Source organism: Chrysemys picta, chromosome 14 (genome assembly GCF_011386835.1).
Source record: "Chrysemys picta bellii isolate R12L10 chromosome 14, ASM1138683v2, whole genome shotgun sequence".
Taxonomy (NCBI): Eukaryota; Metazoa; Chordata; order Testudines; family Emydidae; genus Chrysemys; species Chrysemys picta.
In genome coordinates this window covers 15,215,691-15,238,687 of record NC_088804.1, presented here as the reverse complement: position 1 = coordinate 15,238,687, position 22,997 = coordinate 15,215,691, and the positions used below count along the sequence as shown (strand labels likewise).

Sequence of the window (22,997 nt, the reverse complement as noted above, 5' to 3'; positions counted from 1 at the left end):
CCTTAAAAATGGTTTCCCTTATATTATAGACACAAGTAAAAGCCAATCCTCAGAATTCCGAACAGCCACATTTCCGTTTTATCAACACTCAGCTCCAGCCCCATATTTCAAATTCACACTGAAACCACCATTTGTTTTATGAAACCCTGTTTTAGAAAGATTTCAATCTTTACCTGAGACAGCTGGAAATCTGCAGTTTACCTGTATAACAAAAATTGGACCACACCAAACCCCTGCACTCCCATGGACGAGCTCACCGCGTACAAGTGAGAACTGTAGGGCCTGCTGGACCCATCTGCAAAACAACTTTAACACTGGAAACATCGTAAATTTCAGGTAGCAAGTGTGTAATATTTTATACAATCTATTCTCAAGTGTTCAGTGTTGTCATATGATGTGAGAATGGAATGTTACTGATTGTGAGTTAGTTACCTCTTGAAGCTGAAGAAATTTCCCTTCCATTGCTGAGAAAGCATTGCCTTTCTCCATCAGTTGTTTGTGGAGCTTTATCATTTCCACATTGTCCCGAATGTTTAACCTTCAAAATTGTATAAAAAATAAACTCAGTGAGATTTAAGGTACAATAACAGTCTTCTTATTAGTTTTGCCTTGAAAATTTAAAACCCCTTGCAAATCAGTTTTTCATGGCTTCTTACTTCCACAACTCACTTGGGGGAAGGTTTAGCATGTAATAGCCAACTTAATTCCTTCTTTTAAAATTTGCATTATAGATTTTAAGTAATTCCACGTTTTACTGGAAGATGACATATAAGTATCAATCATTATTTGGACATGTTTCTTGACAATATCAAAACTAAAGATATACAGTGCAGAGAACAATCCTATGCTTAAAGCAGAAGGATCATTTGTTTTGCAATCTATCCACTTTCTTTAAAAGTATGTGGTCATAGGATTACTACTTATTGGAATTTCCTCTTGGAGCTTAAACTTTTTAAATATTTCCAAGAAAAGTGACTTAGCATTTTACACAGATAATACTCTAAGTCCAGCATTCAAATCAGCTGCAGATGTGTCTTTAACTATATAAAAATGCTTAGCATCTATGCAGAAACTCTATATGCCTGTAATTCTTTTATATATTTCCCCCGCTGAGATTTAATTGAGAATGCATTATTTAATAGGAAAAGCTTGTTAAAGACCTAAAAAATGTTTCCAAAAAACGTTTACCTCCAACAGCTAAAGGTGAGCTCATTATTTTTTGCATATATTTCAAGCCAAACAAAGAGAAACCCCTGAACTGCTTTCTACAAATACAAAATAAAGTGATATAAAAATGAGACTATAGCAATACTGCTTGAAATGTATAATTTCTCCTCTAATATCTATCACAGACTATTAGAAAAATTGTCACAATGCCACGCTGGAAACAGAAAATGGACTACAAAGCTTACACATCTGTAAACCAGCTGAGGACTTGAAATACTTATTCTTAAAAATATCAAAGTTCATTGTGTTTTGGTATTGCCCAGTAAACTGTCCTTACACAAATGATAAACAAGCTCATAAACCTGAGATTTTCCCCAAGAAACAACCCTAAGAAAATACTAAAATAACCATGTGTCCAAAACATGTTATCTATACAAATTGTCTCTTACTAGCTATTTAAAAGCTAATGTAGTGGCACATTTTTATTAATCTTGTTTCACACAAACAGCACTGATCCCTTCAAACGCTTTTTACAGGAGTTTTTTTTTTTTTTTTTAAGTAAACAAAAGGAGCACATGATAGTGAGATTTATGATGTGCAGATGTAACTCCAATGGCTCTGGACAATCAAAATTAACCATTACCTTCAACAGTGACAAAAAGAGTATTTGATTTGAATGGTTTTGCCAATGCTTATTACCACACCAACCCTTCAAAATCAGGAAAAATTGATGTTTATTAGAATTGAGTTTAGTTATGACAATTCTGACAATATCTAACTACATATAGTTGCTAGCTACTGAAAGTAAATGACACTTATTTTTAAACAATGTATGGATTTTAATATATATTTTCTCAAATATTTACAAAGGCAAGGGCATGAAGTTTTTCCTCTCAGACATACATCATTTTCATGTTACTCCTATTAAATGGCTATGTTCTGGCTGATCGTGTACATGGGTGCACACCTGAAAGCCTGCCGGCGGAAACACATGGCAGAAACTGCCTTTCCTATTTTGCTTCTCCTATAAAACCATGGAGAGATAACTCCTCAGGTCTTCCACAACTGACATAACAGAGCAGCTGAAGAGACAGTGGTCAGGGAGAAGTTGACATGGTCCCTACGAATAGTGTATGTACATATACTTAAGTGGTCACCTGGACAAAACACAGTACCTCATTCCAATTATTCTGTCTCTGAGCAGAAATAGTTTATACAAAGGGATCATAAGTCTAATATGAAGCAGAATATGAGCACCTATTAATGCTGTCTTTTCTCTTTATAGCCAAAATGTGGCCCAAAATAACTTGCCCTCCTCCCCCACCCAACAAAGTTCCAGGTGAGAATAAAAAGAGTTCATTTAATATTATGGGCTTACTTTTTTCTTATTTGCATATCAATTACACCAGTGAAATTAAATCAGGAATAGCTCCATTGTAGTTACTTAATTTCACTGAGATCTGCAAACCATCAAATGTAACAACACTGAGACAGCAGTCAATGGATATTTCTTGAAGACAGCTCCCATTGCCATATCAGCTAAGCAAGCAGCTCTTAACTCTTTCCATATTGTTAGCCCACGTTCAAACAGAAAACAACTTTCAGGACCTCTTCCCTTTCTATTCAGAGGTAAAGAAAGAGAAATAAGAGAACCGGACAATATTTTTCAGTAGAACAGGATCGGTCTCCCATCAATGCCCCAAACATTTATTCAGGTTAATCTTAATGATGGAAGTAAAAAATATAGTATCACCACAGTGTATACTTTTGTCACTTCTACAAACACATTTGAAATGACAAAACTATATTCTGGCTTAAGTCATGTCCGTAACACTTTTAATAGGGTTTTTGTTTTGTACCTCTTATTTCTTTTAATGGTGGTCAAATAAAAAAGAAAAGAAAAAAGCAATCATTTACTCTAAGTATCACATTACTGTCATTATCAGATGTTGATACAAGAGAAACTAGAATTATTTCAATTCACATATCAAATTATATATTAACCATTTCAATTTAGAACCATACACACAGAAATCAGGACAACATGCACCTTTGTGTGCACATTTACATTCCTGCTTTCAGTCCAACTCAGTATTTGCATTTGGAAATAGGGATTTTGGATGTGTGCATAGCTAAATAAATACCTATCCAACAAACAGCAAATCCCTGATCTGCAGGCACACAAACAAATGTGAGCATGAGAAGTCAGGTGTGAGAAGTCAGATGGAAATGTGAGTACAAGTTTATGTTTGCACTGGGTCCGATTTGGCAAAGTTTTACTCATGTCTAGTTCTACTGAATCCCCAATGCTATATTAGGTCTACCATGTTTGGTCCTTCTAATCTGGGAATAGAACTACTACAATGCAAAAACTGTAATCAAGAGAATTTAATGTACTATACCAGGGGTCGGCAACCTTTCAGAAATGGTGTGCCGAGTCTTCATTTATTCACTCCAATTTAAGATTTCACGTGCCAGTAATATATTTTAACATTTTTAGAAGGTCTCTTTCGATAAGTCTATAATATATAACTAAACTACTGTTGTATGTAAAGTAAATAAGGTTTTTAAAATGTTTAAGAAGCTTCATTTAAAATTAAATTAAAATGCAGAGCCCACTGGACTGGTGGCCAGGACCCGGTCAGTATGAGTGCCACTGAAAATCAGCTCGCGTGCCGCCTTTGGCACGCGTGCCATAGGTTGCCTACCCCTGTACTATACTCCTAAATCTGTGTGTTCAATAGGCCTGATCCTGAAGTTCTGTTGCAGAAAAAATGCTATTATATATACAAAATACATATTTTTCTATACTGACAGATGAAGGGCATTGTCAAGTATCTGTTTCACAAATGCGCTTCTGAGCTGCTTCAAAATATGTTTTTGGAAAATACCAAGAGCAATTAAGTTACTTGAAGGACTAGCTGCTTGCAAAAATGTAATTGTTCAGAATTAAAGCATTTTGGCTTGAGCACTGTGTTCTGTAGAAATTACCGAACCATGAGGTAATTATGTTTTGCCCATTGCTAAATTAAAAACAACCAAACTAAATTAAATTAAATGTTATGTTTAAAAAATTTAACCAGTCTGATAATCTATGTGCCAAGTTTCTCAAAGTAATATGCCCCATTTAAAAAACAAAACAAAACTTGTAATGGAAATTATAAGAAACACAGTATCTGCAGCTATACCACTGAGTGCCGCAATAGTCACCTCAGTGCATAGTTTAACCCAGTGGTCTCAAACTTTTGTACCCTTTCATATAGCAAGCCTCTGAGTGCGACCCCCCCTTATAAATTAAAATAACTTTTTAATATATTTAACACCATTATAAATGCTGGAGGCAAAGTGGGTTTGGGCTGGAGGCTGACAGCTCACGACCCCCATGTAATAACCTCGTGACCCCCCCGAGGGGTCCCAAACCCGTTTGAGAACCCCTGGTCTAACCCACTTGGACACACACTAGTCTATGTTCTGTGCTGTGCCTGTCTTGAAGTGCAGCATAGAAAATGTAAGCCCAGGATGGGGTGGAACGGGGAGGTCAAAGTGGCTTTAAGCCACCTTTGCGATTCTTGGATTTCAGGCTGCTCTGAGGATTGGGGTGGTCCCCAGTTCAATTTAGAGCAATCCACAGGGCTGCTCTGACTTACACTAGCTTTGACACTGCAGTCTACATGCTGCTGTGCAAGCCAGAATTTCTGGACCATGAACACACTAGCCAAATCCCTTGTTATACTTCTGGTCCTATGTCCAGCCTATTCTTGTACTGCGCCAGGGTAATTCTAGAATTCCATGAAGAAGCTATAGCATGGGTTGGAACAGGGGTCGGCAACCTTTCAGAAGCGGTGTGCCAAGTGGTGCCAAGTCTCCATTTATTCACTCTAATTTAAGATTTTGCGTGCCAGTAATACATTTTAATGTTTTTAGAAGGTCTCTTTCTATAAGTCTATAATATATAACTACACTATTGTTATATGTAAAGTAAATTAGGTTTTTAAAATGTTTAAGAAGCTTCATTTAAAATTAAATTAAAATGCAGAGCCCCCTGGACCGGTGGCCAGGACCCGGGCAGTGTGAGTGCCACTGAAAATCAGCTCGGCACGCGTGCCATAGGTTGCCTACCCCTGGGTTGCAATCTGTTAGTTCTCTTGTATTGCACTTTCAAAGTCACAAGATGTTTAGTTGACTTCTTAAAATTCCAAATCTAATCAACATAAAAAGAGTCTGCTTTATAACTAAAAAGTGGAACTGAGTTTCTCAAGGAAGAAAATGAGTGTTTGACAAAAAGGCCAGGAAGTTAATAGTCTGATTAAGGTCACACTCAGTTACCACACTGGGTAAGAGCCTGGAATATGTACATGCAATGATCTTATCTTCATGATATTCAATGAAGGAAAGATCAGCCATCACATTCTGTAGCTCACTTACTTTTTACAAGTGTCTTGCAATAACAAATGCTTTTTTAACCATAAAGTGGTAAAAATTGTTTTTCCTAAAGGCTCAAAGTGTCTTTAAATCTTGTGAACACCAAGCTGAGATCCCATGATGGGACAGGTTTAAAAACTGTTGGAAGCACACTCATCGGGTCCTTCAGGCATCGCAAAATCACCAGGTTTCTAAAGACAGATTTATAGATTAAAGGGCCAGTGATCATCTAAGTCTGACTTCCTGTATAACAAAGGTCATAGGACTTCCCTGCATTAATTCCTGAGCTGCCTTTTGGAAACTAATACACCCAGACGGTAGCCAAAAATGTATGCTAATTTAAGACAAGGAGGGGACTTTAGGTATAATAAAATTCCAAAATACTTGATCTGGAAGCAGAACAAGGAGACATTGCCAGCTGCCCAAACCACCGCTATTTCTGATAGCAGCACTTTAATATCAACAGCCTTCTGTATTGCAACAGAATTTTCTAAACTTTCTGAGAGGAGAGAAGACCAGACTTATTTAAGTCCCATAATTCAAGCTGCCAGGTGGATCATGGTGCAGAATGAGACTATCCTCTTATATTAGCATGTCAGATGACAGCTGTAGGGCTCCTGAGAGAGAAAGACAAACTAAACTCTTAGGATAATGAGTGAAGGTATGTGCACCCATAACCAAATCTGGAAAGGATAGAACTGAGGCTACTGGATCCTTGCAGTTCATGCTCCATAATATGCACATAGAGAGCACTGCATAAACCATTTAAATTTAGGGATCAATTTAGAAATCATGGAACAGAAGTGACTATTCCATACTATTGTGTTGACTAGGTTAGCATTCCTTTAGCTATTTCTCCCACCATACCATTACATGGACATGGTGAAGTCTAACTATTGGCACATTTTGTAACAATTCTAATATTCTTTATTGGACACTTAATTTTCTACTTTTTAATATCCATGGGCATGAGATTCACAGTGAACTCCTTTACAAATAGGCAAATTACATGCATTATATTGTTTACTTTTTATATTGAATTTGGTTTAAAAACCACAGACACATAGGCTGCAGGGACACAAGAGTTTTGCTAACAAACGATTATGTGGAACATATGCAAAAATCACATTTAAGTATTCTAGGGGCCACAACAACAGGAAAAAAACATGATTTTAATAAAAGGGTGTTTTAGTTCCTATTTCATGCCAATTACAGGCTTGGAATGACTAAAAGTTTATGTCAAGTTGATGACAAACCAAACTGGTCAATTAAACAACAACTGCAAGGAACGTCAATAATATTTTCTGTAAAGATTATGTGCCATAAATGTCAGGAAGTACTCGTATAAAGATTTCTAACATTTCAGGGCCCGGAATCAGATATCTAGGAAATACTTCCAGAATTTCAAACCTAAGCTTATGCAGGCAGGAATGGAAACCTAGATATAATTGTGACGGGTTGGATCACAGAAACCCCCTTGGGAGCTGCCACCCGATGTGCAAAGACTACCCCTGCTTCTGTTTTCCCTGCCAGCTCAGGACTCCAGCACCCTGTCTTGCTGAGCCAGACACTCCTGTCTGGCTCCAGACACAGACCCAGGGTCTGAATCTCCTGTCCCAAAGCTGCAAGTTTACCTGAAAACAGCTCGCAGTAGTGGCATGCTTGTCTTTAGCACTCAGATGCCCAACTCCCAGTGGGGTCTAAACCCAAATAAATCTGTTTTACCCTGTATAAAGCTTATGCAGGGCAAACTCATAAATTGTTCGCCCTCTATAACACTGATAGAGAGATATGCACAGTTGTTTGCTCCCCCAGGTATTAATACATACTCTGAGTAAATTACTAAATAAAAAGTGATTTTATTAAATACAGACAGTAGGATTTAAGTGGTTCAAAGTAGTAACAGACTGAACAAAGTAAGTCACCAAGCAAAATAAAATAAAATGCGCAAATCTATGCCTAATCAAACTGAATACAGATAATTTCCTCACCCTCAGAGATGTTTCAGTAAGTTTTTCCCAGACTGGACACCTTCCAGGCCTGGGCACAATTCTTTCCCCTGGTACAGCTCTTGTTGCAGCTCAGGTGGTAGCTAGGGGATTCTTCATGATGGCTTCTCTCCATCTCTGTTCTCTTCCCCCCCTTTATATATCTTTTGCATAAGGCGGGAACTCTTTGTCTCTCTGGGTTTCCACCCCCCCTCACTGGAAAAGCACCAGGTTAAAGATGGATTCCAGGTCAGGTGACATGATCACATGTCACTGCAAGACTTCATTACTCACTTGCCAGCACACACATATACAGGAAGACTCACAGGTAAATACAGCCATCTGCAGACAATGGGAGTCATCAAGATTCCAAACCATCATTAATGGTCCACACTTTACACAATTACAATAGGCCCTCAGAGTTACATTTTATATTTCTAGTTTTAGATACAAGAGTGGTACATTTATACAAATCAGATGATCACACTCAGTAGATTATAAGCTTTGTAATGGTACCTTACAAGAGACCTTTTGCAGGAGGCATATCCCAGTTACTTACATTCACTTATTACCGTATTTTCTCTAAAACTATCTCAGTTACATTATATTGACTTATTATCAAGTTTTTATAAAACCATATAGACTGCACAACGTCACAATAATATTGTTACTGGTACCTGTACAGTCATTTTATTAATGTAAATTACTATAGATTTACAGTACTATTACAGATTGCATGTATTTAGAATCTCTAAAATTAACGTAAAATACATACATAATACATAGATTTTTTTCTAAGTGGAAGTATTGCTAATACCCTTTTAAACTATTCACGTTATGTTTTAAAAGAAAGGCATTTTAGACTGAGATCAATTATGATATGCTAAATAATTGAACATCAACATTTATTAAATATGTAGTGCTACTGATGCGTACAGACACATAAGCCAAGGTCCCTTCCCAGAACGATGTCTGGTATAATTAAGGGCCTGATTTGCCAGTATTAAGTCTGCACAAACTTCTATTGAAGTCAACTAGATTTTTGCCTGCATGGAATAGAATAGTGAGCCCTAAATTAAACTCTAATGAAAAGTAGCAATAGATAATGGGGGTGAGTTAAGATTGAGGAGGAAGACACAAGGAGAGCAAAGTGCTATTGAGTGTAGCTGTAACAAGATCAGGACACTCAACAGATCTGTCCTGTCTAACTCTTAAAAAGATACATTACTACTACTTTCAGCCTAGAGCTGTCAGAGAGATTTCTTGCATCAATTCAGTTCTAAAAAGTCAAAAGATTAAGTTTAAACAAAACAAGAGAGATGTAAGTCAGGAAGAAGATAAAAAATAAGCACAGAAGTAGAACTGGATAAAAATAAGGGAAATTAGAAACAAAAATGTTGTGAGAAAAAATAATGCAAAGGAGAAAAGAAAGTTTTGAGGGTGGAGAATAACAGAACAAAAAAGGAGGACAGATGATGAGGATAAAAGAGGAAAGGGAAAAATAAGAAAAGTGAGGAATTAGGAAAAGTGGAAGGAGAAACATATAGGAATAAAAACAAAAAGAAGTTGGGGGAAAAAATGAGAGGTAGCAAGAAGAGGAAAGAATACAACGGTCTTCAGTTTCTTCCCCTGCATACCTACAAAGGGCGTTCTGCTATATTCATTCAAACATCTGTGCAGGCCATCATTTTATTGCATTTAACAGCTTCATGTTCATTTGACTGAGATCATCATATGCATGAACAGGGCTGTCCCTAAAACAAATGGCTCCCCAGACAAAGAGCGTCTTTGGTGCGCCCTCTCTCCATTTGTTAAACTTTTGAATACCTAATTTTTTATTGCATTTGCAGCCCATTTCACAACTTTGATTCACGATTTGCATGCATGATTTATCCCGGTCACATAAAATGATAAATTACAAGCTAGGATCTGTAAAACATTTTACTTCAAGCATTCTGTTTTCCCTTTTGTCTCTAACAACTAAAACAGCATCCCAAGCCCAGCATCCCAAACGGTTGCCTCCCCCTACATCCAGCCCTGTGTGTAAACTTAGGGTCAGGGACTATCCTCAGCACACTAACTGGCCAGGGTCGGGCAGGATAAAGCTTTACTTGAATGCCTTAGTACTCAGCATTACCACACAAAGAAATAAGCACAACATACTTCATTTGTTTCTAGAATCATTAAATGTCCTGTACTGTTTTGAGAAATATGGAGGATATATGAATTAGGGCATAACTCTCTAATGCTTCACCCTAATACCTATGTATTAGAGAAGGCATTATGGATTTGTGATATAGAAGCTTCCAGTTTTCAGAATACCTTTGCCCTGTTGCTTGTTGCTCTTTCAGTTGCAGAATGGATTCTTCAAACTCTTTTTCCTTCTTTCTTATCTGACTCCTTAGTACCTCTCCAGTGTGCTCCAATTCTTCAATCTGTCCCTTTTGTGACTCAATCACGTTTTCCCTACAAGTTAACAAAGCAGCTTGCGTTTAGAGGGGTTTTTTTTTTTTATAAGAACTAGATAAAAATTAGACGCTGAAAGTAAAGCAGAAAAAAGTATCCTGTGTGAAGTTACATTCCTGGATCAAATCTCCTCAAAGGTAGAACAAAGGTGCTAACTTGAACTTCTAGAATTTTGTTTATCATGAAGATTATTAGTGCATACTTAGTTCATGTAGGGGGTTGCAAATAGTCCAAAAAAAAATAGATGATCAAATATTAGCCACATTTTCAATTACAATAGCTAAACCCTTCATAACATCTTTAAAACAGCATATATTAGATGGCTTAAATTAAGTTAGTTTGTTTAGCATGAATAAGCTACTATGTCATATCACATCTGATTTATTTACATGGCATATTAAGTGTGTCCTATTCTTAATTTTCTGTTGCCAGAAGGTTTGGAGACAGGAAAACTTCACCTCCAGGCATGAGAAGATTAACAAATCCTGAATGGACTAAAACAGCGAATTCCATTTTTAACCTTTTATTTTGGGTTCTGTGGTGGTGTACAATGCAATTTAGGCAATCTGAATCAAAATTACTAACTTTTACAAGCAGTGGAATTTATTCTGATGAAGTGATATTTCAGGTGAGTTCCACCCAGATCTGGGTTTGCCCTGAAGGATGAACAGATCAGCACATCATATTAATCAAAAAATGGTATATTAGTAACGTTGAGAATCATCTTAGTAGACAAACGTCCAGATCTGGAATGTTTCTTGGCAAAGTAACCTCATATTTTTTCGCATTGCAATTACATAGGTAGTAGTATGTGTAGCTACCCTGTATGTCTTTATTAATAGTATCTTCCACTATACAATTTTTTGTACGTTAGATACAGTTTCTAGTAAAAGTATATGTTGCATCTTGAGAAAACTATGCTCACCATTCACTCCAACAGGTAAGGTACAATTACTGCATATTTCACTCAGTGAAAATTATTATATATTGTATTTTGAAATCACCCTTTTAACTGTTCACCAAGGACCAAATTCAGAGGTCATATCAACAGTATTCTAAGCTCCTTTAAGTGGGTGGAATTTACACCCAAGGGACCATTTAGTTTATGCCTATATTGAAAATTTAGCCCTTATGGGACCTCAAATAAATCTGACTTGGATAAATATTACTGAAATATGATTGTCATACGCAAAAAATGGACTTAGGAAAAGCCAGACCTCAGAAAACTAGAATAGCTACTGATAAGTTTTAGGGCAAAGAAATAATATAACAGAGTTCTGTAACTTTAAGTTAGAAATTAACTACTTTTGCTACATGTTTCCCCTCCCCGCCACACCCTTGGATAACACAGCCCTCAAGGCAGGGATGTACCAGAAGTTCTCTGTGCTCCAAGTCTAACTTACAGTGCATGCCAGATTGAATCAAAGAGGAGCCTGGAACCTAGGAAATGCAAAGATGACTCATGATATGTCTACACAGCTACTAGACATCCATGGCTGGCTAGGTGGGAGAGTCCCCGATCCCAGAAGTCTACACAGCAACAAAAGAGCACTACAGCCCAAGTCTGCTGGCATGGGCCAGTCGCAGGTTTTTCTTTGCTGCATAAACATACCCTTAAAGCCAGCTTTGCCACCTCCATTCCCCAGGCTGCATCTTCCAAGACTCACAGTACAGAATCTGGCCCACTCGCTTGGACTATGAATCTTCATACTTCATCAGTTAAGCAACATCTAAGTTAGGTCACCACTTTGATGGGAGATCTCTAGACTAAAACCCAGGTGCTTCAAGAAGTTTTGGTAATAATTTCATAGGTAACTTTCTTCCTTCTGTCAGTGTTAACCCCAATAGCCTAGCACGGGGATAGGGGGCACTGTGCTTGCAAGAAATGCTGGTTTTTGAATGAAACATAAAAACCAATGCCCTGGCCACTAAGAGTCATAAAAAGATTCCAAGGCAAATTTTGCATGAGTAAGGGTGTTAAAACCTGATCAAATTCCAACTAGAGTACATACATTTTACTGTATTAAATTTCTCTGTCCAATGCAATTTGATAAGGGATCCTTATACTTTCCATTTCTAAATCTCTAGTGCAGCGTTGCTGATGCCAATACAATCAATGCCAGATCCTAAGGCCCCATTTTTTGTTGGAGTAGAAGCTTTGTAAAACACCTTGATGGTTGCAAAATGTGTTTTTTTCTCAATAATATTACATATACTAATAATTGTATATTATAGAAAATTAAGAAATACAAATAGCATACAAATTTCTTATCTCAGCCCTTGCTTCTTCAAGCAAACTATGTCCGTATCTTGGAAGCATGGGTTGGGGGAATCTCAGTTCTACATCCTGAAATCTCATTCCTAAAAATAAAGAAAACAGAGGCATATTTCTGAGACTGAAGTTAATGAAAAACAATATTTAACATGAGGGGGAAAATCCTTACACAATATAAATATCTATAATTACTATATAGCAGGGGTCAGCAACATTCGGCACACAGCTCGCCAGGGTAAGCACCCTAGCGGGCCGGGCCAGTTTATTTACCTGCTGACACGGCAGGTTCAGCCGATCGCGGCCCCCACTCACTGCGGTTCGCCGTCCTGGGCCAATGGGGGCGGCGGGAAGCCGCGGCCAGCACATCCCTCGGCCCGCGCCGCTTCCCGCCGCTCCCATTGGACCGGGACGGCGAACCGCGGTGAGTTGGGGCCGCGATCGGCCAAACCTGCCGCGTCAGCAGGTAAATAAACTGGCCTAGCCCGCTAGGTTGCTTACCCTGGCGAGCCGCGTGCCGAACGTTGCCGACCCCTGCTATATAGATATCAGAAAGGGTATTTTTATATCAAATACACAACAAATGCTTTGTATAAATTCAGAACACGCACCACACAGTTCAGGTATCAAAATTCCAGTATGGACAAAACAGCATGCACAGTTACAGGGAGATGTTATCAATAGGCTTTGATATGGGTCTACTAGAAGGTATTTATTGTAATCTGACAAGCAAAGAACATAAATGCCAGCTTCAGTGCAAGGAGACTTAACAGTAATGATAATTTAAAAAGTGGTTACTGCCTAGCAGAACCTAGTTCTCTGATTAGACTATCTCCATAGAGCCATACTGGAGGAGTCATTTACCTAGCTTAGCAGTCACAGGACCACGATTAGTAGTTTGTACTTAAGGGTCCAAATAATTTCCTCAAGTCTTACATTGCACCGACTGATGGTATAAGTATCCCAATCAATTTTAAAGGTCTTTCAGTTCCTTTTTACCTCCAGACACTCTATTTAAATCTGGGCTCCAAAGCAGGAAAAGAGAGATGGCCAGTGTAACTCCTCCTCCTTCATGACTATGCCTCTACAAAGCTCCATTGAAAGGGGCTAGCTAGATGTAACCTCCCCGAAGAGCGCTGCTAGGCTAGTTGAACAGTCCTCCCAAATCCAGCATCTAATCTTATTGCAGCATCGAGGGATTAGTGATTTGCTAACGTGAACTGAACTCTATACATCTGCTTTTCAGACTTCAGACAAGAGCACACTGAAGACACATGCCACTGAGGCTGCCATCCCTCTAGATGAGTGAGCTGTGAGATGTTCAATACACAGAAACACCAGGAAGATCATAAAATGAACTAAATGCACGGTCTTACCTACTTAGGCAGCCTTTGAACTGAGATAACTTGACCTTTTATGTATTTCCAAGGGTTACAAATCATCTGTTTGACTTTCTAAGCAGCTCAGTTATTCCAAGAGAAGCTAATCATTCTTCATATCCAGAGCCTTCTTGGTTGGATTTTTATTATTCTAATAGCACAAAAGTTGATGTGTAAGCTTGAAAGTTTGTCTCTCTTTCACCAACAGAAATTGTTCCAATAAAAGATATTCCCTCACACACGTTGTCTCTCTAGGTGGTAAAATATCAGAAAAGCCACTGAGGATTTGAATGACTACTTGTACTGAGCCACACCTTTCTGACTCAAGTAGTCATAAGAACAGACATACTGGGCCAGACCAAAGCTCCATTTAATCCAGTAGCCTGTCTTCCAACAGTGGCCAATGCCAGGTGCTTCCGAGGTAATGAAAAGAACAGGTAATTATCAAATGATACATCTCCTGTCACCCATTCCCAGCTTCTAGCTAGGGACGTCATCCCTGCCCATCTTGGCCAATAGCCATTGATGGACCTATCCTCCATGCATTTATCTAGTTCTTTTAGACGTTTGTGGGCCTGCCAGGTTCATAGCAGATAGGCACACTTGAGATAAAGAGACTCATTCCTGTAGATACCATGCATCCTGACACAAAAGAGGCAATCAAGTTCTCCCATGTCTGTTTAAGCAACCATATTGTCTCTGAAAAGGTGCACTGGTTTCCCTTTGATCTATAAGAAAGATTTTGAGATCCAGCCTGATAGCCCACAGTTCTAGCAAGTTAATGATTCTTTGATTCCTGAAGTCTCCAAAGTCCACATATAGTCAAAGATTTTAGATGTGTTCCCCAACCCAGACTGAAAGCATCCATGCCTAACACTATCTAAAGAGAAAGCTGAGACAACATTCAAGACATTTTTGTGACGGTGAACACCACAGTACAGAGTCTCTGACTTGCTGAGAAGGAAACACTACCATACTCAAGCTCTAAGCACTTGCTTTGTACACCAGATTCAACTAACTTTACAAGGGAATCCTTAACCCGTGAGTATGTCTACACAGCAGCTGCCAGGGTGCTTCCCAGTGTGGGCAGACAGACATGCACTAGTTCTGCTCAAGCTAGTGTGCTAAAAATATCTGTGTGGCCATGGTGGTAGCTTGGGCTGGCCACCCATATCCAGGGGTTTGGGCAAGACTGTACTCAGGTGGTTAGCCTGAGCTGCTGCCTGTGTTGCCATGGCCACTCTGCCATGTTTAGTGCGCATTTGTCTACCCAGGCTGGAAAGCACCCTCCCAACTGCTGTGTAGACACACCCTAAAAGAAAGGATTTATAAAAGTGCAGACTCCTGTCAGGCCTAACATTGCCAGCCATGCAACTTCAACAGTAGGGCTCTGCAGAGGCAATATCATAAGAAGAAGAGTATGTTTTCTTTTTTGTAATAAAATAAATCTTTGTAAGATTGCCATGCAGGAGAACAGAATATCTGAATCTTTCCACAAAGTGCATGTATGCCAATTTTAGCTGCCATGGTTATATTTTCTCCCCCATAAGACTAAAACGTACAAACGCAAATAAAGCAAAAACCAGGGCTCCTTTCATTTAAGGTATCCCAAAATGCTTTACACAGAAAGAAAAAGGAGTTACTGTAGTCAGAAACTCATAGTGTTACAATTAGGTATGCAAATACAGCGGGCAATGCTCACCTACTGCCCTGGAGAAGAAAATCTATTTTATTGATAAACAGAATATTAGCCAAGACACTAGGGTTATCACATTTTTTTTTTTAAAAGACAAGAAGGCAATCTTTAACTGCAACACAGAGAGACATGAAACAAATAGAAAGAATCTCCGCTTAACAATATATCTGAAATAATTTTGCAAGAATAAGTCTAGGCCACAATAGTTTGCTCTTCCAAGCTGAAGACCATTTATAGTGTGTCAGAGCATTCCTAGTTTTCTGTCCTTGCACCACCTTTAACTACAGCATTGTAGAGGCAGCCTAATTGAAATGTCTAATGTGTAATTCATGACATCACAAAGGCTGAAAGAACACAGTTATTGGGTATTAAAAATTTCACACTATATAAACATTAGGAGAGTAAAATGCAAATGCTTATTACTTTTCATTGCCTGTCTAAAAGTGTCAGAATTAATTTTTTTGGCAGGCCGAAGTGTCATAGTAACGAATAATCTCAATGTGCTTTCCCAGCTGAATGAATGTTTGCAAGAGTATGGGATATTCTCTTTATGGAGAAACTGAAAATTTGAAAAAGAGACAAAAACGCAGTGTACCTGACCATGAGTCTGACAGAAAACTCATAGAAGTTAATGGGGAGTCTCCAGCTGACTCATTGGGTTTTGGATCAAGCCCCATATGACTATTTTTGTACAAGTTATTTGGATAGATACAATAAACTATCTAAACACAAATCCCTTCACAAACTTTCTCCTTATAAAAATGTAACATATATAATTGAACTCTCTTATATAATTTAATTACCCCAAATACAAGACTGAAAATGAGCATCCAATTCTACTCCTCTTGTAGTCAACGGCAAGTCTTGAATGTAAAAACCTGCATTAACTATGATTCTATCTCACCATATAACTTCCAGAATCTACATACGTATAATAGATTTTTCAAAGATTTGCAAAGTCATGCACGCATGTATCGGAGAGTAGAGCCTACCCCTAAAACTGAATAAGGAAAAATGTGTGAAAAATTGAAGATGTATAACTTTTAAAATGTGTTAGTGTTAGCCGTCTTTTCATATACTTTAGGTTTTACATGAGCCCTTAACATCTACAGAGATTTTAATTTACATGAATATGTTAAAACTGTAGGTTTTTTTTTTTTTTAAAAAAAGAGTATCCTACGTTTGATAATGATTGTACCTGAAACTGTTTTCCGATTGCCAATACCATTATGGCTTCTCAAATGAAGACATACAACATGAACAAGACATAATGATTGCAACAAAGAGTAAAATAAATTAAAAAGGGAGAACAGCTCTCTTTCTTGTAACAGTTCCTGAAGGGACCTCTACCCACAAAAGAGCTAAAGACCAGAAATTAGCATGTGACCGTATATGTAACTACTTCTTAGGTGAAGAGCTAATCAGGATATTAAGTATCAGAGGGGTAGCTGTGTTAGTCTGAATCTGTAAAAAGCAACAGAGGGTCCTGTGGCACCTTTAAGACTAACAGAAGTATTGGGAGTATAAGCTTTCGTGGGTAAGAACCTCACTTCAGATGCATCGAAGAAGTGAGGTTCTTACCCACGAAAGCTTATGCTCCCAATACTTCTGTTAGTCTTCAAGGTGCCACAGGACACTCTGTTGCTTTTAATCGGGATATTGTCTCTTAAAAAGTTGTTAGCACATAATCTCAATTTTAATTATACCTTTCCTTGTGCGATCTTGGATGGCGACAGCCTCGTTCACTTTTCTGAGACCAGTGTTAATGCGAGATTGAACATAGCTGTATGGAGTGTGCCGATGGCCTTGAACTTGGAGCTGCTGTTTGGTTGAAATGAGTCTCTTGCGGATGCCTTCATTTTGTTTCTCGAGCTCACGAACTCTCTCTTGCAGCTGCTCAATCATTTCTTCAAGCTCCACATCCTGGCCCAACCGCTTGGGGCCACCACCAATCTGCTCAGATCTTTTCTTGTCATTTACAAGCCGAATTAACTTGGTGGCCATTCTGGGAAAATAATAAAAAGATGAAAAAGAATGTGAAAAGTCAGCATAAAAACCATTGTGTTGAAAAGAACATAATTACTGTGAAGACTTCAGCGTAAAACCTGAATAATAAATTGCAGGTTTGATACAACTATTACTGCCTGTGAAGAACCCTTTGAAGATAATTGAAACCACTGGGCAGCAATCTGCTTTATAGCACTGACAAATAACAGTTTCCTCAGGCTTATCATTTAAGGTTAGTAAAGGGAGGACACATATTTACTCCATATGCTCCTTAAATATAATTTTTAACTCATGACCTTATAGAGGAACTCTGCATTCTGTTAAGTACAGTCGCAGATTGGGGATGTGGTGGGCAATGTATAAAAACTACAATTCCAGAAGACATTAAACTATTGAACACATACTAATAATATGCTGAATATCCACTTTCAAGAGGATTTTAAACCACATTTCAGTTCTAAAAATGCTAAAAAGTGTAGGTGAGCATGCCTAAAAAGCTCCTCAGGAGAAAGAATCTTAATAGTTCATGTTGCCATGCTAAATTTTATATTCAGCAAGTAGTACCAATGTGCTAAGAGAAGTAATGATTAGCTGTGGGATATAATTAGATACAGGAAGTGTGGTTTTCATCTGTCTTTAAAAGGATACAAATTTTGCTTTTGGCATCTCAAGAGTTGTACCTCTGATTTCTTTTAGTTTTGATAAACATTGGTAAGCCAGAACAAAAGACAGAGAGGGCACATGGGGGTGATGTAATATGCAAGAACATAAAACATGCCCAGCAGTGAATAGAAAAAACTTGGCATAGAAAGAAAGAAAAGGTGGCTTTGATGAGGGAGACAAGTTCAAGACTTTACAAAATTGGTCGCACATCTTTAAGAGCTGTATCTAGTTTATAGGGAATCTATTTTTGCAGAGGCCCAGACAGGAGATTGAAAACAAAGACACACTTCATTTGTTTAAAGGAGTTTGTTTTACTTCAGCATGGGTACAGACAGAAGCTTTTACTTAAAAGAACAAAAGTGAAACAACAACAAAATAATTCAAAATAGCTTTGGGATGTCACAGAACTGCCTGCAAGCAGTTTTCTGATATATATATATTTCTACGGCATATTCAATCCACACTTCTAGCTACAAGGACTCCAGCATTGGGAAGAAATTCACAGCTGAATTAGTTAAGACTTCTTCCTCACGGACAACAGAGACAATGCATCGAGGGTTTGATTTTTTTATTTAAAATACCAATTAGTGCATCCACTGCATTATGACCTAGGTGGCCAATTACAGGCACACTGGGTGAGTTTAGGCAGTCCACAGCGCTTCTTTCATTGGTCTCAAACATAGAAAATTCCACACAAAAGGACACTAGTGAGCCATCTGATCAAGTACCTGACAGCAGTCAGTACTAGATGCTTTGGGGAAAGTTACAATGCAAATATGTAAAATAATGACTTGTACAGACTGAGCTAGAGAGATCCTTTTTTATTCTGTCCCATACTACAAAAACAATAAAACACTGAAAGAGCCTAAAAGGTGGCATATTTAGATCTAATTAAAGATCTTTAAGATATTGAACAGCTACTTCTCTGCAGATATGAGGAAAACAGTTGAGAATGCACCAGTCTGGCCACTTTTAAAAGGATAAGTAAAAATGGGAAGACCTGGGGGATAGAGAGCTGAACCCCTGCATATGGACTGTCCAAAATGTGGAATGAAGTCTCCAGGCCCTGCTTGTGCCTCTACAACCTCTTTTTTCAACCTCTTGTATGCCTTTAGGATTTTTGTCCCCACACAACAACATAATGAAAGCCCCAATCGAGATGGGCTCCAAGATGTGCATGGCAGATGGGTACACCAATGCACAGATTCACAAAACCTGCTTCACCACACAGATGCACTACATCCCATAGCAGGATTCACCCCAAACTGAGGGGGTGTGGATGGTTTACATTCTTCTATGTCAAAAAAGTACTTTGTATATACAAACTAGACATAATTGACAGTACGCAAGAGATGGTTTCTATAAATCGGAGATTCCTAAACTGTGATCTGTGGAACACAAGCAGCCCATGGCAAGCTGGTTGATCACACTGTGCTAGCTCTGCTCCTGGCTCCCAGCTGCTAAATTGAATTAAGAGAAGCTAAAAATCCACAAATACTTTTCTAACAGTTTTACAGGTATCCAATTTCTGTAGTGGCCAAAAGATGTTATATGTTTACAAATGAGAGGGTAAGTGATCTGTGCAATGACAAGTGAGAAGGCAGGTGGTCGAAAAAACAATTTCTCTATTAAGGTGTGGTGCACACTATAAAAATGTTTGAGAAGCTCTGCTAGAGGATACATATCTAAACAGATGAGATCATCCATATCATCATATGCTAATACAACTATATGACAGCATGAGTTGTCAGAAAAAAAATCTGAGTCATCTCGCTTCAAACAGAATCCAGAGTAGCTCCAATAGAGAATATACTTGTTAAATGGGACTGAGAAATGGAAGAGAAGTTTTCATGAGCAAAATTCCATGTTTTAAAGTAACATGAAGCAAAGCACTTTAAACAAGGGAATATTGCAATACATTTTTATTTTTCTATTGAATGTATCTGTTTAAAAGTACATGTTCAAAATGGAGGGTGCGAGACAATTGTTTTCTCTATCATAGCACAAATAGCACTAAATTAGCAATGTTATATAAAGTTTTTATATACACAAACACATACACTCCCACCCATCTCATACTTCTCCATTTGCTCTTTATTTAAGTCCTTTCAAGGCCTAATTCATTTACTTTTCCTCAGTCTATATCTTTCCTCTCTTCTTCCGACATTTTCTTTTCTCCCCTTACATATTTATTTGCATGTAAATAGCCTATTGCTCAATATTTATCCAGCAATATATAAGACCCCAATCACTACAACATGTGGCACCAAATCTTTACTCCTTTCTATTCCTCTTGCCCCTCCTCCCCCAACCAAACTTAGTATTGGTCTAACTATGAAAAGGTTTTTGAAAGACAGCATGCACTGTCTCCTCCTCACTCTCTCTCCTTAACTTGAAAATGTCGATCCTTTTTCCTTTTCTCCTTTCCACTCCTCCCCCCACCTCCTTTTTGGTTTCCTACATCTCTATTTCCTCAGAATTTAAAGATCTACAGGCCTACCATGCTTATGACAGTAGGGGAGCAGTTCATGCCTGGGAACTGAAAAGGTAGCACCTCCTATTTCAGGTGTTATGATCTGTCTCTGAGGGCTGGTCTACACTGGTGGGGGAGGATCAATCTAAGATATGCAACTTCAGCTATAATAGCAGCGTAGCTGAAGTTGACGTATCTTAGATCGAATTAAAATTACTTACTTTGCGTCCTCGCGGCGCAGGATCGACGGCTGCGGCTCTCCCGTTGACTTTGCTTGTGCCTCTCGCCGAGCTGGAGTTCAGCAGTCGATGGGAGAGCGATCGGGGATCAATTTATCGCGTCTACACTATACGCGATAAATCGATCCCCGATAGATTGATCACTACCCGCCGATCCAGCGGGTAGTGTAGACGTACCCTCAGTAGAAATCAGCTCAGTGGAGTAAGATCAGAGAGGGGAATGTACATAACACAACATTGCACTGCAAAAGTTCTGTGGCCGTATTAGGAGTACTAAGGATTTCACAGACCACTCTGAAAGGCTTTATTACTCCAGTTTACATGATTTTGATTGGTTGATGATTAAGGTTTACAAGAACATATTCTCCAAATTTGATTTTGGTTTAAAAAAAATCAGATTCAAACCTTTTAATTTTATCTTCTTGCTTATGTGCATGTTGCTTAAGTAAGATGTTTTCATCATGCAAACGCAGGAAACGGTCTTCTAGCTCCTCACGACTAATCCGTGAGACAGCTTGCCGAGCTTTCACATTCTGGGCAGCTGATGATTCTAACAAGCAGAAACAAAATCACAGCAAATTATTTTCACTATTCCCAAAGGAATATCATCATTTTGAAACCTAGCCAGTTTTAAAAAATGAGTTTAATATTGTTTCATGTTCAACACCTGGCCAAGTCTGTCTGCCAATTGATGATCATAAACTCATATTTTCTAATCTTTTTAATGCTTTCCAATCCTTTGGATAGAATACCCATACAAATTACATAGCAAAGTGGGTAGCTAATGGATGATAGAGAGGAAATAGTTTAACTGATTCACAGCACTTCATATGTAAACACACAATCTAAGAAGTAATTTTTATATAGATTGGACAGAGTCCTTTTTAAAAGCATAGGGAATTTATTCACACAAAACTATAAAAACATTAACTGATAAGGTCCAGGAAATTCACGCTAATGTATGAAATAAGCCTCAACACAGTAGACGACGGTACATACAATGGATCTGATTCTAAGAGGAGCAGAGCACCTCCTCAGAGATGCTGAGCGCCTTCTGCTCCCATGTTCAATGGGCCAGCTTCTGCTCACACTAACATCAGTCGATAAACTGGATATGGCTCGATGGACTTGCAGATGCCCAGCACCTTGTAGGCTGGAGCGCTATATAAACAGTACAATGAACTCTGAATTATCTTATATCTTTGTGAATATAACCCAGACTCTGAATATTATCTGAACTTAATTTTCATAAGTGTGAATATCAGAAACATTTTTAGAAGGAAGCCAACAAAGTCACTGATCGAAGTCTGTCACTGTAATAAATAACAGCTGGTACAAACCTTGTAATCCTCCAATTCCAGCTAGATTTAGACCTACATCTCTCACAGGCAGGTCTCCTGCAGTTTCATCAGCTGGAGCAGACATGGTTTATCTGTGGATAACAAAATTCATATGAAATCCTTTTCCATCTGTAACTTAAACTGTGAGACTAGAACGAACAATAATTACATCATATAAAATGAATAAGAAAAAGGTAATGACAGATTCACTATAGTAAGACCTCCTGCCCCAAATGTATGACTCAGGGGACATTAAAAACTTTCAGTTTTTAACATTATGCCAATCTGAATCATAGTATATCATACATACTCCTTTCTACAGTACAGCTCCTATAATTTATTTTAAAAAGGGCTGTAGATTAAACTTTTTTTTTTCAGGGTCTGATACAAAGCACAATGAAATCAATGGAATGACTTACATTGATCTTAAGTATCTGAGCCAAACTCATTGATTTCTACTGTTTATAGCAGGAAGCTTAAAGCATCAACAGGTGGAACATTCTGCTGTGTTCCCCATTGTGAATGGCCTAAGAAAAATGGAGGGTGTTCCTGCTTATATTGCCTTTCCAGGCCTCATTACTTCTCATTTAGTTTTCCTCAAGTGGTTCTCAAACATTTGCATACTAAGGATCACTTCTTAAAACAGAGGCTCTTATGGACACCTCATCTCCTAAACCTGATCTTGCATCTTCTATGAGGCAAACAGAATGCTTAGACACATGAAGGAATAATACTAGAACCTCATTGTCTGCGGAGCCATCCTGCTCTAACTTTTCCAGGTTATTTTGCAGTTTGGTTCTATTTTTTTGTGGGTTTACATCCTCTCCAGTTTTGGTGCTGTCCACAAATTTGACCAAAGCTGAATTAACATAAAAGAAAGACATG

General features: G+C 38.3%; 1 protein-coding gene across 17 annotated transcripts in view; it reads right to left on the bottom strand.

Moving 5' to 3' along the window:
• RPGRIP1L (RPGRIP1 like) overlaps window positions 1-22,997 on the bottom strand; it is a 128,685-nt gene that overhangs the window by 100,883 nt on the left and 4,805 nt on the right. For 12 of the 17 annotated variants that reach the window (XR_010592533.1, XR_010592532.1, XR_010592534.1 and 9 more), the window contains 6 exons: window positions 22,113-22,204; window positions 21,178-21,322; window positions 17,097-17,395; window positions 12,305-12,404; window positions 9,900-10,043; window positions 433-538 (listed from right to left, as the gene is read on the bottom strand). Coding sequence is in view for 9 of the 17 variants with exons in the window: in XM_065567019.1 (XP_065423091.1) it covers window positions 433-538; window positions 9,900-10,043; window positions 12,305-12,404; window positions 17,097-17,395; window positions 21,178-21,322; window positions 22,113-22,197 (879 nt within the window). In the remaining 8 variants the exon portion in view is untranslated. Of the gene's footprint in view, window positions 1-432; window positions 539-9,899; window positions 10,044-10,628; window positions 10,700-12,304; window positions 12,405-12,963; window positions 13,846-17,096; window positions 17,396-21,177; window positions 21,323-22,112; window positions 22,205-22,997 lie in introns of those variants that run through there. The other 5 variants (XR_010592536.1, XR_010592538.1, XR_010592537.1 and 2 more) reach the window with 3 other exon arrangements.